Source organism: Halichondria panicea, chromosome 9 (assembly GCF_963675165.1).
Source record: "Halichondria panicea chromosome 9, odHalPani1.1, whole genome shotgun sequence".
NCBI lineage: Eukaryota > Metazoa > Porifera > Demospongiae > Suberitida > Halichondriidae > Halichondria > Halichondria panicea.
The window spans coordinates 948,986-965,314 of NC_087385.1; the positions used below are offsets into that span (position 1 = coordinate 948,986).

Sequence of the window (16,329 nt, forward strand, 5' to 3'; positions counted from 1 at the left end):
GTTAATGAATTTAGTATCAGCTACATACATACAAATAGGATAACATATAATTTGAAGGGAAATTAATTAATACAGCTAGCCTCATCCCCACACCCACTTCCGCTCCTGTGCAGGAGTCTAGGATACATTATGCACTTAAAAATGCTGGCTATATATAAATATTATAGCTATAATTGCTGACTCGAATAAATTAATGGTCTATGCTTTACCTCCCCAAGCTAGTGGAAGAGAAGCACATGAATTCGATTCTCAATAATAATTATTACATGATTGCACAGTTCTTTTAGTCACAACAGTAAACAGAGTTTGTTTCAGATAGTTAGTGTTCCACAAATTTTTTCCAGATACGGGAATTATCGGGAGACCACTCTTTTCTTCGAGACACTTCAGTTCACCAGACGAATCTTCTCCACTTTCATCCATCTTGTTGACCAAAACCAGACTAACACTTTCAAGAAGGTCCGGGTCATATAGCCGCAGCTCCAACTGTAGAGCATTGTACTGTTCCTCTATCGTGTAGTCAGGTGACGTGATGTCCAGTACGTACAGTAGACAGGTGCAGCGTTCAATATGGCGTAGGAACAAGTGTCCTAGTCCTTTGTTCTCATGAGCACCAGGGATAAGACCAGGAATGTCAGCAACTGTGTGTGTGTGGGGGGGGTACGTGTGTGTGTGTGTGTGTGTGTGTGTGTGTGTGTGTGGGGGGGGGTACATGTGTGTGTGTGGGGGGATATGTGTGTGTGTGTGTGTGGGGGAGGTACATGTGTGTGTGTGGGGGGGATATGTGTGTGTGTGTGTGTGTGTGTGGGGAGAGGTCATTGTGTATGTGAAATTGGCAAAGGCTTCCTGGAATTGGGCCCAAAAGCAATCTATATCATTGACATATTGACATACTGTAGTAGGGCAATCTATTATGATGCATGAGAATAACGCAAGTTTAGCCCCTCAGATCACGACTATCACTCACCTGCTATTCGGTCCTCTTTCTTGCCCATGACCACACCCACTTGAGGGTTGAGCGTTGTGAAGGGGTACGCTGCCACAGTAGGCGTGGCTCTCGTGATTGCCCGAAGCAACGTCGACTTTCCAGCATTCGGAAACCCCACCAATCCAACATCAGCAATCGTTCTAAGCTCCACATCTAAAAGAGCTTCACCACCGTAACCACCCTCGGAGGATTGTGTAGGCCTTCGATTATCAACGTCTGCAAACATCATATTCCCGAGTCCCCCTTCTCCCCCGGCCAGGACTTGGTACCGATCTCCTGGCATTAACAGATCGGCTAGGATGGTTCCACTGATTGTGTCCTTGACAACAGTCCCTGTGGGTACTTGTACAGTCACGTCTCGGCCAGTTTTGCCATTGTGGCCGGAGCCTTGTCCATGAGTCCCATTATTGCCACGGTAGTGATTCTTGAGTAATTTAAGAGTTCTTACTGACGAGTGTGCTGTGAAAAACACGCTCCCACCACGCCCACCATTGCCTCCGTCGGCCGGACCGTATCTTATCTTCCCTGATCTGCAGATGGTATAGTGGTCTATATAGCACGATACAGGGAAACCAGTGCACACCTGTGAAAGCTGACGCATCCATCACCACCATTACCACCTTTGACAACAACCCTCTTCCAGTCCACAAATTTTCGATCCTGCATGGACAAGATTGGTGCATGTGAAACCTTGCATCGTAAAGCTACTAGACTACAGCTTAACCTAAGAATGTACCTTGTACTTCCCTTTACTCCTTTGCTTGGCCACTCCAGCAGCTGCAGATAAAAGCCTTTTCAGAATAAGAGAAGATCTATTGCAGAACATTTAGGCTGTGATTCTGTAGGGAAAAGGTCGTCTAAAGCAGTTGTCAACTGAGTTGAGTCGAGTCTGGAGTTGACCTCTCTGGGTGACTTGACCTCGAAACAAGATGTTGCTCTTGACTTGACTTTATTGAGGACGCAGAATATTATAGAGGCTGTTCCACATGGATCTGATGCGTGCCCCGCCCCTCTTTTGGACTTTGTAGGTGGATTTGCAAGCATAAATCACTCAAAACTTCAACTGTGTGAAATTAATTAGGACTTGCAAGTACCAGGAGATGCAAGAAACTAAAGGCCAAAGATCTGTACATGAAAGTGAGTGCTCAAGATAGCTAGCTGCACTACATTCTTGCTATTGAAGCCCCAGCAGTGCAACTGGGCATGTACTGTTACAAGCTAGTTTAATATGCAAGGTTTATTGGCTACAAGCTGGCTACAAGCTAGTGGTTGCTTCCTAAAGCACCCTTTTATCTGGTGTGGCGAGACTGGTGCCAGATAGCCCAACCACGAATTAATGTACAGACCAGTTTCAGTGCCAAAAAAAACTGGGACGGCCCGACAAACCTTGTACTATTACATTTGCTTTTAGTAATTCAAAGAGATTTGTAAAGAATAGCTATCTGTCATGCCGTTCTCTCAAGTATGATTTAGTGAATACAGCAATACTATATCTCAAGGTAGTGAGTTCATGTGCAACAGTGCAGTCTGATTGTTTGCGTTGGTCTGTCCCTAACCTTATCTGTATCATATTTTTATATAATTATAATGTGTCTTGGTCTTTCCCAATTTAGCTTTTTGTCTCTTACTGCAGTTCAATTGTTTGTAGTACTGGTCCCTAACCTTATCTCAGTTCAATTGGTCTTTCCCAAATTAATCTAGTTATGTCTATTACTGCACTTCACTGGTAGTATAATTACATGTATACTGGTCTGTCTCTGTCCCCCTAGGATTATCACTATCAATTAGCCCCCTCAGTATCTCAAAGAATAGGTATTACATTTTATCAATTGTTTGTGTTGGTCTCTCCCCCATTATACTTATCTCAAGATTTTTGCCACTCCCCTATCAAAACGTTATAATTATGCTGAGAATTATGAATTATGATTTCTTCTCATCAGATTTCCTTTCATTATGTTCAGTGAAGCGTGGGTCCCCATGGTATACTAAATGTCAACTTGTTGTTTATGGTTTGTGTACAGGCACATTGTTATGGGGATGTACTTGTAATGGCATTTATTTTCAATACCCAGGGCAATACTATAAAATTGAAACATTTTCTTCTTTTTCCAATACAGAAATGGGTCCACTTGGGTCATCGCAGCGTTCAACACTAACTATATTATTGTGCCTGCTAGTTCACACAGTGTGTTCAGTTAATGCAGAGCTGGCATTCTTAGGACAAGAACCGAATCGAGCGATTGTCTCTCAAGGTTTGCAAACGGGAGAAGCTGTTTACCAATTATTTGTCGTGGACATGTTATCCAATGAAGAGACATTAGGAATAACGTTCTCAAGCTCACTAACTAGTTCCTACCCATTCTTTCTCGTGCCCGGAAGCGGGCAAATTCTTGTTACTGGCGCTCTATCAGAGGAAGAGTACGTTTTTGTTGTCCAGGCAACATCGTCTGGCGGTATCACCATAGAGACTAATATAACAATCGTTGTTGTACCATTATCTGATTCGGACACTACACCAAGATTTGAACACAGTCTATACGAAATTGAAATACCCGAAAATCTTCCGGTAATGAGTGCCTTCAATGCAATTCGAGCGTTTTCCTTAATTCTAACAGATACCATTCAACGATACTCCATCGTCGCTGGCAACACGGACACCGACTTTGTCATCAATAATAACAATGGTCTACTTCGTGTCAATCGTAACTTGGACAGAGAACGAACAAATTTCTATCAGCTAACTGTTCGATATGTTGACGACTACTCATCCGTGGATACAATAGTTCGAGTCTCAATAGGGGACATTAACGATGAGACGCCGCGATTCTCTAGATCCCTGTATAACGTCACTATAGCAGAAACACTACCTATTGGAAGTATAGCACTCACCGTCAACGCTACTGATGATGATATTGGAGCCAACGCCATGGTGACGTATTCGTTTGATTTTACTGCAAGTTCGGCCTTTAGTTTGGACCCGATTGAAGGAGTGTTAAGAACAACTGAAGCGTTGGATTACGAGCGACAACCGAAATATCAGTTTAGTATTACCGTGCAGGATGGAGGTAGCCCTCAGCTGACGTCCGTGACAACTGTTCTCGTCAATCTGATAAATATTGATGATGAATGTCCGAGATTTGAGAATCCTATATTTATAGAGGAACTGGCATACGATGTCACTGACACGCCCCCTGGAGTTGGTACGGAAATTCTTACTGTTATGGCAACTGATCCCGACAGATTTAGTAGCGTTACCTACTCGATAGTTAGCGGACACACTGATGTATTAGCATTGGATGTGGAGACAGGAGTGATAACACTGGCCAGTACTGACAATGACCCTAGGGGGCAGTATACACTGAACGTGTCAGCAAGCGATAACAGCTGCACAGATCAAAGCTTCGTTCGAGTTGATATTGGAATTGGAAATGTTAACGTTCATAGTCCTCAATTTCAGACTGACTGCACTGCTAATCTAATGGAGAATCCTCCACTTGGAACTGAAGTAATCACTCTGCTAGCTACTGATGGAGATATTGGTTTTAATGGTTTAGTCACTTACTCGCTCTTATCAGGAACGAATCTCTTCGAAATCGATACTTCTGGAGTTGTGAGGACTATTGCCTCCCCCGAGACCTACGATAGAGAGTTACAATCCACTCTTCAGGCCGGAGTCACAGCAAGCGATGGCGGGGGGAGACAAGACTATTGTCTATTGACCGTTACCCTGGACGATGAGAACGATAACACACCTCGTATACCATTGTCTATGTATAGTACAAGTTTAGCCCGTGATTCTGGAATAGGAACATTTGTATTACAGATATCGGCAGATGATCCTGATGTTGGTGATAATGGACGCATCGAGTATTCCATTGATTCCAGTTCATCTTCTCTGCCTTTTCAGATTAACAGCATGAATGGCGTCATTACAACATCTGTGACACTTCCGAGCACAACTAGACACGAATTCACTGTATTTGCTGCCGATATGGGTACTGCCGTACAGCTCACAAGTAGTACCATGGTTACTATCACACTTACTGATGGAGATGCTCTTCCAAGATTCACTGCACTCAACTATACAGGGACAACTTGTGAAAATCCTGCTATCGGCACTACTGTCTTGACTGTGAATGCTTCGAGTACCTTGCTAAACGGGTTTATCCAGTTTACAATTTTAGCGGGTTCAGATTATCGCTCAAACTCTAGACAAACATTTAATATCCGACCAGTTTCTGGTGCCTCAGGTGTGGCCAATATTATCATAGGATCTCAAACGTTAATCGATTTCGAGCAATTATCTCCCCATCTCAGTTTTCAATTCTTCGTACGAGCGACCAACGCAGCTGGAAGTAGCATCGTACCTGTGGAGATCTTTGTCATTGATATTGATGATAACAGTCCTGAATTTCTCACCCCCAGTTTGTCAGTCACTATTGTCGAGAACGAAGTGATTGGAACTACGGTAGCACAGGTGCAAGCAATGGACCCTGACTCAGGGACAAATGGAGAAGTTTTGTACAGGTTTATGAGTGGAGAAATATCCCCTTACTTTGATATAGCTACTAATGGTCTAATCACGTCAAAAATAGTGTTTGATTTTGAATCTGCTATGGACACTCGAGGAAATTTACTTATAGAAGCATACAATCCTAACCCAGTTGATAATGGTTCAATGTGCGGATCTTTTACTCGGTTTTCAGCAACTATTTTTATTGAGTGGAATATTCTAGATCAAAATGACAACCCACCGTCGTTTGAAGAAAGTTTGCTCACAGTGCAAATACAAGAGGACGCTCAAATTCAGAGCAAAATTTTAAGACTAAATGCAACGGATATGGATATCAGTGACTTTGGTGTATTAAGTTTTTCAATCAATTCTGGAAATGATGGGACTTTTGGAATTGAATCAGATTACATCGTTTTAACTAGACGTCTGGATTTTGAAACCACTGCAGAATATGAACTTGTAATTCACGTGACTGATGGTATTCATAGCATTCAAGATTGCCCACAATCCCAGTGTGTTGCCATAGTGCGTATCTTAGTAACAGATATCGATGATGAGCCGCCTGTGTTCTCTTCCCTCGAATATCGTGCAAGTGTCGTTGAAAATGCACCCACTGGTACGTCAATCCTCGAGATCTTAGCCACTGATATCGACTCCCCTTCTATAGAATACAAATTAACTGGTTTAGCTGAGGGCCGTTTCACCGTCAGCCAAACAGGTGTCGTTTCAGTGGCCGGACCAATTGACAGAGAACAATTCCCTGGGGGCAGTCTGGTGTTTTTGGCATTCGCAGATGGTGGGAGTCTGGCAACAGCTGATATTGTGATTGATATTCAAGATGTGAATGATTATGAGCCTCGGTTTTCTGGAGTGTTTAGTGGTCTGGTTGAGGAGAACTCTGATCCGGGGGAGGAGGGCCTAGTGGTGAGTCAAGTGAGGGCTGTGGATCTAGATCAGGGAGAAAACGGAACGGTGCACTATTCTATAATATTTGGTGGAGAAAATGGATTCAGAATCGACAAAGAGACGGGTGTTATTACTGCACATGCTCAGTACGATCGAGAGGCCACTCCAAGTTTTGTACTAGTTGTTCAAGCCACAGATAACGGTACTTCAATACAACTATCGTCACAGACACAAGTTGTTATAGAGATCGGTGATGTCAATGACAACAGACCACGGTTTCCATTCTCATACATGTTTGCACGAGTGTTTGAGAATTCCCCGATTGGACATTCCGTTTTCTTCCTACCTACAATAGACGCTGATAGTGCACTGAACTCTCGAGCTATTTTTTCACTACTTGCCACAAATCCAATGGAAACGAAATTTTCTCTCAATTTAATAACTGGAGAAGTAACAATTGCAGGCAGTTTAGACTATGAGATCCCGCTACATAGACTCTACACATTGACTGTGTCTGTAGTGGACCCTGACTCGCCATCTGAGTCTGATGTTGGAACCCTTCAAATTGTGCTACTCGATCGAAATGATAACCCTCCTCAAATTAGTGTTACCAAATCTGAGACTGGTCTACTTCAAGAGACATTCCCGATAGGAATTCAGGTTGCTATGGTTACGGCTTCAGACCTAGACATCGGACAAAACTCTGAATTGATGTTTGAGATTTCTGATGGAAATACGAACGGTGATTTTGAACTTTTAGTGGAGGATGGAGGGGCGATTATCAAATCAGCGAATCAGTTTGACTACGAAACCACCCTCTCCTACATGCTGACAGTAACAGTATCGGACATGGGATCACCACCACTCTCTGTTTCAGAAACAATTGATTTCAATATTATTGATGTAAATGATGAACCTCCGATTTTCACTCAAAGTGAATACAGTATATCAATTTTAGAAAATTCAGCTCCTTCCGTCAACTTAATTCAAGTTCAAGCAAGCGATCGTGACACTGGAAATGGTGGAGAAATTGACAGATACGAACTTATCAGTGGGAATGAGGGGGGGTGGTTTGCTCTCAACTCAAGCGGTGTTCTGTCAAGTCTGACCGTATTTGACAGGGAAGAACGAGCGGAATATGTGCTGACTGTAGCAGCATACGATAGAGGTGTTGTACCCATACAAGGGACTGCGAGGATCGTTGTTACCATTACTGACGTTAATGACAACCCTTCGTTTGATGGAGGTCATCTCACAGTGCTTATCAACGCTCTAAATGGGATGGTTACCCCCGGCAATATCGCTCCGTTCCACTTCAATGACCCGGACAGTGATGACTCATTTTCAGGATGTACAGTCATCAGGCAAGATCAGACTGGTGTTTTTACAGTGGATAGCAGTTGTGTAATACATCTTCTTGTGAATAACCCAGTCGAGGGTGACTACAACTACATTGAAGTGAGGGGGCGGGATGGAACACATACTGATGTCACAGTATCAGCTATAATACGAGTACAACATTTTAATTTTGCCAGACTAATTGCTGAAAACCTCATCACACTAACTCTGAACGCTTCAGTGGAAGCTTACATAGTCGATCGGCTAAATATTTCATTTCCCATGGAACTTGCTCGAGCGTTACAAGTGGCAGAGAGCAACATTCAGATCATAACAGTACAGCAAGGTACAATCCAGCCAGAGAGCACAGTCGATGTGACCTTTGTTGCTAGGGACAGCAATGGTGCGTATATTACCCCTGCAGCTATGCTTCACCAGCTGTTCGTACAAAGAGACAATTTAGTACTCAATGGGCATGGAATTTTGAGTCTACCATTGGATGCATGTGCCGCTGAGCCATGTCAGAATCAAGCAGGATGTCGAACGATTCAAAATGTAGTGAGGACAGATCGAGTGATAAATACACAAGAGTTTGTTTATTTTGCCCCAAGGATAGACTTCAGTTACGAGTGTGTCTGTGCACCTGGGACTACCGGTCAAAACTGTGAGACTAATGTCAATGATTGCTATAGCAACCCGTGTCAGCAAGGTGGTGTGTGTACAGATACTGTGGGTGGATTCTCCTGTGTCTGTCCGAGTGGCTACACTGGTGATGACTGCAGCATTGCTCCCGACACTTGCTCAACTAATGCCTGCCAAAATGGTGGAACTTGCTCCATCATTACTGATGACATTTCTTGCAACTGCAACCCAGGCTACTATGGCCCTCTCTGTCAGTATAATTACTTTATCCCCTCAAGCTTTTGCAGTCAAGACAACCCTTGTTCAAACGGAGGTGAATGCAGCGCTGGTAGGGACGGATACTCGTGTGTATGCTCACCTGGTTTCTCTGGAGAGGTGTGTGAGATAGAGACTCAGATACAAGGCGGTTGTGTTGGAAACCCGTGCTACAATGGCTCCACCTGTGAAGAAACGTTACTAGGACCTAACTGCATATGCTCTGTTGGCTTCACCGGGCCCAATTGTCGATGGCCACTCAATAGCTGTGAACTCGAGCCTTGCCTTAATGGAGGTACTTGTACGACTGGTCTCTATGATACTCATGTATGCAGCTGTGCCCCAGGGTACAGTGGTGATGACTGCAGTCTGATCATTGCACCGTGCTTCAACGAGCCTTGCCTGAACAGTGGTAGGTGTATGGACATGGACGATGGTAGTTACATGTGTGAGTGCATGTCTGGATATTATGGAGACGATTGCGAGATTTCTGTTCAACCGCTGGATTTTTGTGCAATGGTGGATTGTTTGGATAATGGTAACTGTACCTCAGGGAGAGATACTTTCACATGCAGCTGTGATGATAGATATATTGGAGTTGACTGTGCAATTTCTACTCTCTCAGATGACGTGTCATGTGCTGGAAATCCTTGTCAACATGGCAGTGTGTGCATGAATGATGCTTCTTCAGCGGATGGCTTACGTTGTTTCTGCTCACCTGGTTTCACTGGCTCAAGATGTGAGACCAACATCAACGATTGTCTCAACAGCCCTTGTATGAATGAAGGCACTTGTACTGACGGTATCAATGGCTACACCTGTACTTGTCCATCTGGTTTGGCAGGTTACGACTGTGAAGTGCGATGCCCTGAGGGCCTGAGTGGCACAATCTGCCAGGTACCTATTCTACAGTGCCTAGACAACCCTTGCCAAAATAACGGTACTTGCATTCAGACTGGAACTAAGTTCAACTGCAATTGTCCAGTCACACACACAGGCAGTCGGTGTGAGAGTGAGTTACTATGCACTGAGTCCACTTGCCTGAATGGAGGTCGTTGCATTGCTACACAAACTGGAGGTATCATGTGCGAGTGTGGGGTCGGATTTTCTGGAGAAAATTGTGAATTGTTGACTGTCAGTTTCTCTGGCTCACAAACTCAGAGTAGCTATCGAGCATTTGCTTCTCTGGAGATTCGAGGACACGGAAGAATTGAGTTTGAATTTGCCACTGTAGACAGAAACGGACTCTTATTGTACAACACACAGCTGCAAAATGGACGGACGGAGGATTTTGTTGCTGTGGAGATTGTGGGAGGTGCTCTGCAGGTATCTGTTTCCCATGGCAGTGGAGACTCTAGTGTACGCTTTGTTAGCAGTCCACGAGGTGTTGCCGACGGTGACTGGCATCAGGTGGTCATAGAAACAAACCAAAAGGTGAGTACCTAAGCTCTATAACTTAAAAGATTGTTATCAATAATTATGCTGATTTTACGGTTGTATAGCATTCCATTCTTACTGCTGCTATAAAAAAATTCACACAATGTCGTTAACTATAATTATACGTATATAATTCAATTAATTATTTGCAGGTGTTCCGTGTCTTGTTGGACGATTGCCTTCTCCTCCCCAACTCACTCCAACCCTTTGCCCCTTGTACCGCAACCAGCACCACTCCAGGTACGAGCGGCTTCCTCGATCTGGGACTTCCCCTATGGTTGGGGGGAATCCCTTTCTCACCCCCCGTCAACTCAATACAAGTCTCAAGTCAGGGGGTCACTGGATGCATTCGAGGGGTTAGAATTGATGGGAAACTATTGGACCTTGAGGGGTATGTGTTTGAGAGCAACTCAGCGAGGGGGTGCTCTCATATGGAGTCTGACGTCTGTGCTGCTGGGAGTCCGTCAGTTTGTGGGGGTGGGCAGTGCCTGTCTGTGTTCGATGGCTACTCATGTGAGTGTCTGCCTCGGGAGGAGGGGGACGTTTGTGAGAGAGGTGAGTTCAATATAATTATTGGTACTATACACCTACTCCTATGCTACAAGTGTTTTAACAACTGTTACAGTACAACTTGTGAGGTAGGAGTTTTACCAATATTTTGCAGATCTTGTAATATAATTACCTGTGCACTTTTATAACAGCTTTAGCAGCAGGGATTTTGCAAGATATTTTGTATGAGCATATAATTGTTGTTTCAGTTGTATGTGATTGCGATTAATTTTATAATGACTATTTCGTTTTACTCTCACACAGCTGCTGTGAGTGTGGTGTATGGAGGAGGCTCTTTTGCAGAATACTCTCTACTCGAATATCAACCGCCACCTGTTACTAAGAGACAAGTGTCAGCTGGGAGCTTACGATCAACCGTGTCTGATGAGATCAGCTTGTGGTTCCGGACTGAGAGGGGTAGTGGTCTGGCCCTGCTCTTGTTCATGGGGAGTGAGGACACAGGAGAGGAACTATATCTCCAGGTATTCTAACACATACATGGCCGCAGTCGTACATAGGAACCACAAGGGCTTTGGGACCCCTATAGATTATAGTAGTTTTCAACATAGGCTCTGCTTCCCTCCTTTTGTCAAAACGTATTCCTACATCATGCACTGCTGATGCACACTTGCATGCATTATGAGCTTAGAAAAACTATACTGTTATCATGTACAGTGTCATTGCAGTGTAATGAAGTTCTGCCAATGGAATGTACTTGCAATGAATAATTACCTACAGGTTGTACTATAGCTGGCTTAGTATGTCTTTATTCCCCCACCCAGCTTGAAGATGGTGTTCTTATCCTTCACATCAATCTCGGCTCTGTGGATGAACAATTCCTCCTGATGGACGAGCCACTTGCCGACTCAGCATGGCACTTTGTCGAGGTCAAAAGGTCAGCGTTGGACCTAATAACCAGTGTTGATAACATCACGTCACAGCACACATTAAAAGGAACGCAACTCTCTCTAGACGTAGCCCCAATCATATACGCTGGAGGACGACCAGATTCAGGGGGTACCAATATTGTGACCCCCTATCTAGGATGCATGGAAGATATTCGCATTGATCGAAATCCCCTGCCTACTGTCAGCTCTAATAATTTCGCGAGTGTGGTATTCACTGGGAATGGCATATCGTATAACTGTGCCCTGGGGCTTTGTCTGCCGAATCCGTGTGGCCGTGGAAACTGCAGTGAGATAACTCTGACGACTGGGAGGAATAGTTTTGAGTGCGAGTGTGAGAGTGGACACAGACTGACTGGTAGCAGCTGCCCAGGAGAACCCACCCCCTCAATGTTCACACTCATTATTGTGTTTGTGACTGTAGCTGGAGGATTGCTGCTCTGTGTCACCATAGTATTGATGGGTGAGTTGTTTTCATGCATAATCCTTGCATAATTGTAGAGCTCCCTGCCCAAATTGTCAAAAGGAAACCTTGTTCTCTAGCTCTTTGATAGTCAAACACAATAGACTTGAAATGTTGCTGTATTGTGATTATCACAAATCAAAGAGAAATGTCCAATCAGTAACTCTTTGAAATTTAGTTCTGTAACATACTAAAGTTAATTTATGTGTCTGGTCAAAGTCTACTGTACGTATAGTACTATATGTATTAAAGACAAACTTCTACCTCACTGCAGGAATGCTTAGCTACAGATATCGCAGAAAGTTGCAGAAAGACCGAGTGGAAGACAATGCCAACGACATCAGCCTGAGTATATTCAACAGACAGTGCATGGGAGTGAGCAACGAGGCAGGAGGTGGGGAGAGGGACACTCATATCGGGATCGATGAGATTTCAAGCACTCTATTCACTAACAAGCGTGCAATTGAAAACGATGAAAAGCAACAGAGTGAATCGCAATCTTCATCATCGTCTGAAGAAAGTAGTATTGCAAAGATACCATACTTGAGCGAGCGAGCAGCCAGCCCTACAATCGGTGCATTCATCAAAGAAAAGATCGAGGGTGTACCGAAGGAGTACCGAGACATTGACTCTCTGTATGAGTTTGAGGACGAAGGGGAGGACTCCATCGCTGGCAGCCTCAGTACGATATGCTCCAGTCTTGCAGGGAGTGAGTACACCGTTGAGCAACTTAGAGAAGCAGGACCAGAATTTGAGCCATTTATCGACTTGTTAGCAAGTGTGCTCGAGAGTGATGAGGAGGAGGACAGTGATGGCGGGTCACAGCAAGCACACACTGGCAACACTCAACCTACACAGGCCACATTGTATAGTCAGGATCTGTGGTAGCCAATTCAATGACATCGTGCTATTTTTATGACCGACATTATATCACTTGAGTACATTTTATCACATAATAGCTTTATAAAGATATTCATTTTTTGATAATTTCCACGCACAACTCACAGAAGGATAATAATTATTATGACAACATGTTTACTACTGTGAGAGCTAGTTAACAATATTCATTGCTCTAAATTAAGAGCCTGCAGCATTTAGTGGGAGGGGCTGTCTACACTGTTAGCAAGCAATGAAAATGGAGGTGTATTTGACTCAGTGTACAAGCTGTCTATTGCTCATTCTGATTCTCAGCCATGTCAGCTTGGTGAGTTTGATCCAATGGTTACTAGGGGGCATGCTCAATGCTGTATCTTGTTCCCTGCAGGCTCAGACAGACGAAACCACCACCACTGCAGCTGCTGAAGGTAAAGGGAGGGAAATGAATGCTGGCTATAGTATGGTATGATAGTCTAGTATTAAAGGAGCACACGTACAATTATCGTGGTGTACAAAAATGTGTGAAGCTTTTTGTTAGGAACACACAACCACACACATACACACAACCACAGAGTTCAACAACCTCCCCTGGTATTATTGGTTGGGCATTGCTCTCGCCTTCAGTATAACAGTCATCCTCATAGGATCGTCTGCAATATGCATAGTCTACAGCTGTTGCAGGTATTGCCAAAGCTGCTTTATATTCTTTCCCTAACCTAATTAAGACATCATACATTGATGTGTGTTTGTACAGGTACTGCAAGCAGAGGCACAGAGATGAAAGAGTTGCACTTCCCATGCAAAGATCTCCAGGCTATCCTAAACAAGTGGTTCAAGACGAAGTGGATGCTTTTCAAGGAAGTATGAACATGAGTGAGTCTAGTCAAGCACCGTGTGTATCTGGGTTAGTTACTGAGTTACATGTGTCTGGGTTGTTAGGAGCCACTGTATCTGGTGGGTTACTGACCGTTGTTTATATATGGGTTGTTTATGGGTTACTGACCACTGTATCTGACCACTGTGTCTGGGTTGCTAAGCTAGCCCACTCTGACTGTGTCTGCGTTACTAAGAGCTGGCCCACTGTATCTGGGTTGCTAAGCCAGTCCACTGTGTCTGCATCCCACTGTGTCTGGGTTGCTAGGCCAGTCCACTGTGCCTGCATTCCACTGTGTCTGGGTTGTTAAGCCAGCCCACTGTGTTTGGGTTACCAGGAGCTGGCCCTGGGTTGCTAATCACTTAGTTGCTTGCAGCTGATGATTGGGAGCTGGCTAGGAAGCAAATCAAGCTTGTGAAGCAACTGGGGATTGGTGAGTATGGTCCTATCTATGAGGCTGAAGTCAAGTTGAAGACCAACGTCACCGTACGATCTCTAGTAAAAGTAAGCTAGTACCCTCCCATAATGGTACAGTACTGGCTATATCTCGTATGTCACAGGTATTTCAACAAGGTACTTCTCAGGATTTGGTCAGATTCAGGGAAGACATTGACGAATTGATGTAAGCTGATAATAATGAATGCATATAGTGTGTGATGTCTTGTTAGCAGCTCATCAGTATAATTATACAATTAATTACAAGTAGTTAGCAAAGACAAACGAGCTTTTAACGAGCTAGTTACACGTGCCAAAACAATCAATGTCTAACTTTATTTTCCCCAGGGCCTTTGACCACCAGAGCATTGGCAAGCTGCTGGGCATGGTGTCTCAGTGCCCTTACTACATTGTGCTCGAGATGACCGTTAATGGTGACCTCAAGTCGTTTCTCCTCGCCACTTCAGCTGCAGGCTCGACTACGAAAGAGAACGGGAGATTGCGATTGGGTCAAGCAGAACTCACTACACCACAGCGAGTTGCTATGGCGACAGATGCCGCTTGTGGATTGGCCTATTTGGAGGGGTTGCAGTACGCACACAGAGATGTGGCCGCCAGAAACTGTATGGTGACTCAGCATCTAGGGATTAAAATTGGTGGTCAGTTTTACGTATATATATAATATTATAGATCTAGCTATTTTTGCTTCACCCTGTACAGTAGAATGTGAGACAACTCTCTCTATGTCTGTTTACATGCAGATTGCTAACTATATAGTAAAAGCAAAGTTACAGAGGGGGGGTGTACGTACGTGAACAGTAATTATGACCTTTCAAATGATGTTTTTAGTCTAAATTTTTGTCATTTTTCAGCCTTGTTATATAATCCATGGTACGGCCGGCCAAATTGGCAAATTATTTTATCTGAACATTGAAGATACCATTTTAGAAATTAAGTTATGGCATCTAAAAGAGTCCCCAAACCATTGATTAGACCATAGACATGCAGTTTCAATGTAATGTACCCAACACAGCCACCCCTCACTACCACCCACCCACACACCACTACTCTCCCCACCCCCACACACACACCACACACACACACCACCCCCACACACACACACCACACACACCCCACACACAGACTACAGGGTGGGTCGCTACCTATTCCGCAGTGAGTACGCAGTCCAAGTGGACGGCTCACTGATGCCCCTCAGATGGATGGCCCCAGAGAGCATGCTCAACAACATCTTCACCGTGCAGTCAAGCGTATGGTAAGCTAGGGATACTGATTATCATCTTCTGAGTTGAGAGTGTCAACAATTGTAGCGCATCTCGATCATAATGCCATACATGTGCATATATCTCATGTTGAGATAATTATTATATTGCATCTGATCAAAAGTTTCGTTCATTTTAGCAGGCATAGCTTAAAATTATAATTGTCCAGTAGATTCATGAATCATGAATGTTCTGCATCTCCCATCATCGTCACCACGGTAACTAGGTCTCTGGGGGTGCTACTGTGGGAGGTTATGTCAGAGGGGAGTTTCCCTTACCCTGAGTTGAGTGACTCCAACGTCATCACTGGAGTGTGCTATGAGGGACGCAGACTGCCACGCCCACAATACTGCCCCGAACAAATGTAAGCGCTGTGTATAATTGTATTGAAGGCCAGTGCTGTGATTTTGCGGCCTCAAACTTTTGAGGGTCTGTATCAATTTCAAAACTAATTTAGTAGGTGTTTGGTAGTGTTGTGCTTACGATAACTTTCACCATTATTTTCTGAACAAAAACATGTTGGTGTGAGACTGTATTATATTATTGTATATATTGAACATCAAGTAAACATTAAAAATAGCTATGTGTTCACATGTCATCATAGAATTTTCTTTCCAGATATTCATTGATGAAGCGTTGTTGGCATGACAACCCGAAGCAGAGACCACGCCCCTCTGTGGTCTACAAGACACTAGAGACGAGCATCCTCACCAACAGATACCAACACTCTGAGAACACAGGCGATGCACAACTATTCTATTGATTGCTTTAGCGTGTGTCCATGAGATTGCAAATGATAATTATGACACTTGTATATTTTGCTCTTCAAGTTGTGTATATCGATGCTAATTTGGGTGAAATCATTAGA

The 16,329-nt window shown here is 43.9% G+C and overlaps 3 protein-coding genes across 4 annotated transcripts; 2 read left to right on the plus strand and 1 right to left on the minus strand.

Moving 5' to 3' along the window:
- Window positions 1–186: 186 nt before the first annotated feature.
- LOC135340881 (GTPase Obg-like) lies at window positions 187–1,875 on the minus strand. The gene is made up of 4 exons (XM_064537296.1): window positions 1,725–1,875; window positions 1,572–1,648; window positions 968–1,518; window positions 187–641 (listed from the first exon to the last, which is right to left on the minus strand). Exons 1-4 carry the CDS (start codon window positions 1,812–1,814, stop codon window positions 250–252), a joined length of 1,110 nt encoding a protein of 369 aa, XP_064393366.1. The 5' UTR covers window positions 1,815–1,875; the 3' UTR covers window positions 187–249.
- A 121-nt stretch (window positions 1,876–1,996) lies between these two features.
- LOC135340885 (protocadherin Fat 3-like) lies at window positions 1,997–13,026 on the plus strand. Of its 2 annotated transcripts, none has more exons than XM_064537300.1 (6): window positions 1,997–2,125; window positions 3,106–10,076; window positions 10,232–10,634; window positions 10,893–11,110; window positions 11,411–11,996; window positions 12,271–13,026. In XM_064537300.1, exons 1-6 carry the CDS (start codon window positions 2,089–2,091, stop codon window positions 12,882–12,884), a joined length of 8,829 nt encoding a protein of 2,942 aa, XP_064393370.1. In that variant the 5' UTR covers window positions 1,997–2,088; the 3' UTR covers window positions 12,885–13,026. The 2 variants fall into 2 exon arrangements, with proteins under 2 accessions (XP_064393370.1, XP_064393371.1); XM_064537301.1 differs by lacking the exon at window positions 1,997–2,125 and adding an exon at window positions 2,364–2,487.
- Window positions 13,027–13,075: 49 nt separating this feature from the next.
- Window positions 13,076–16,273, plus strand: LOC135340889 (insulin-like growth factor 1 receptor). The gene is made up of 10 exons (XM_064537304.1): window positions 13,076–13,200; window positions 13,261–13,300; window positions 13,445–13,553; window positions 13,627–13,745; window positions 14,123–14,250; window positions 14,307–14,368; window positions 14,530–14,840; window positions 15,325–15,454; window positions 15,688–15,825; window positions 16,080–16,273. Exons 1-10 carry the CDS (start codon window positions 13,126–13,128, stop codon window positions 16,222–16,224), a joined length of 1,257 nt encoding a protein of 418 aa, XP_064393374.1. The 5' UTR covers window positions 13,076–13,125; the 3' UTR covers window positions 16,225–16,273.
- Window positions 16,274–16,329: the final 56 nt, after the last annotated feature.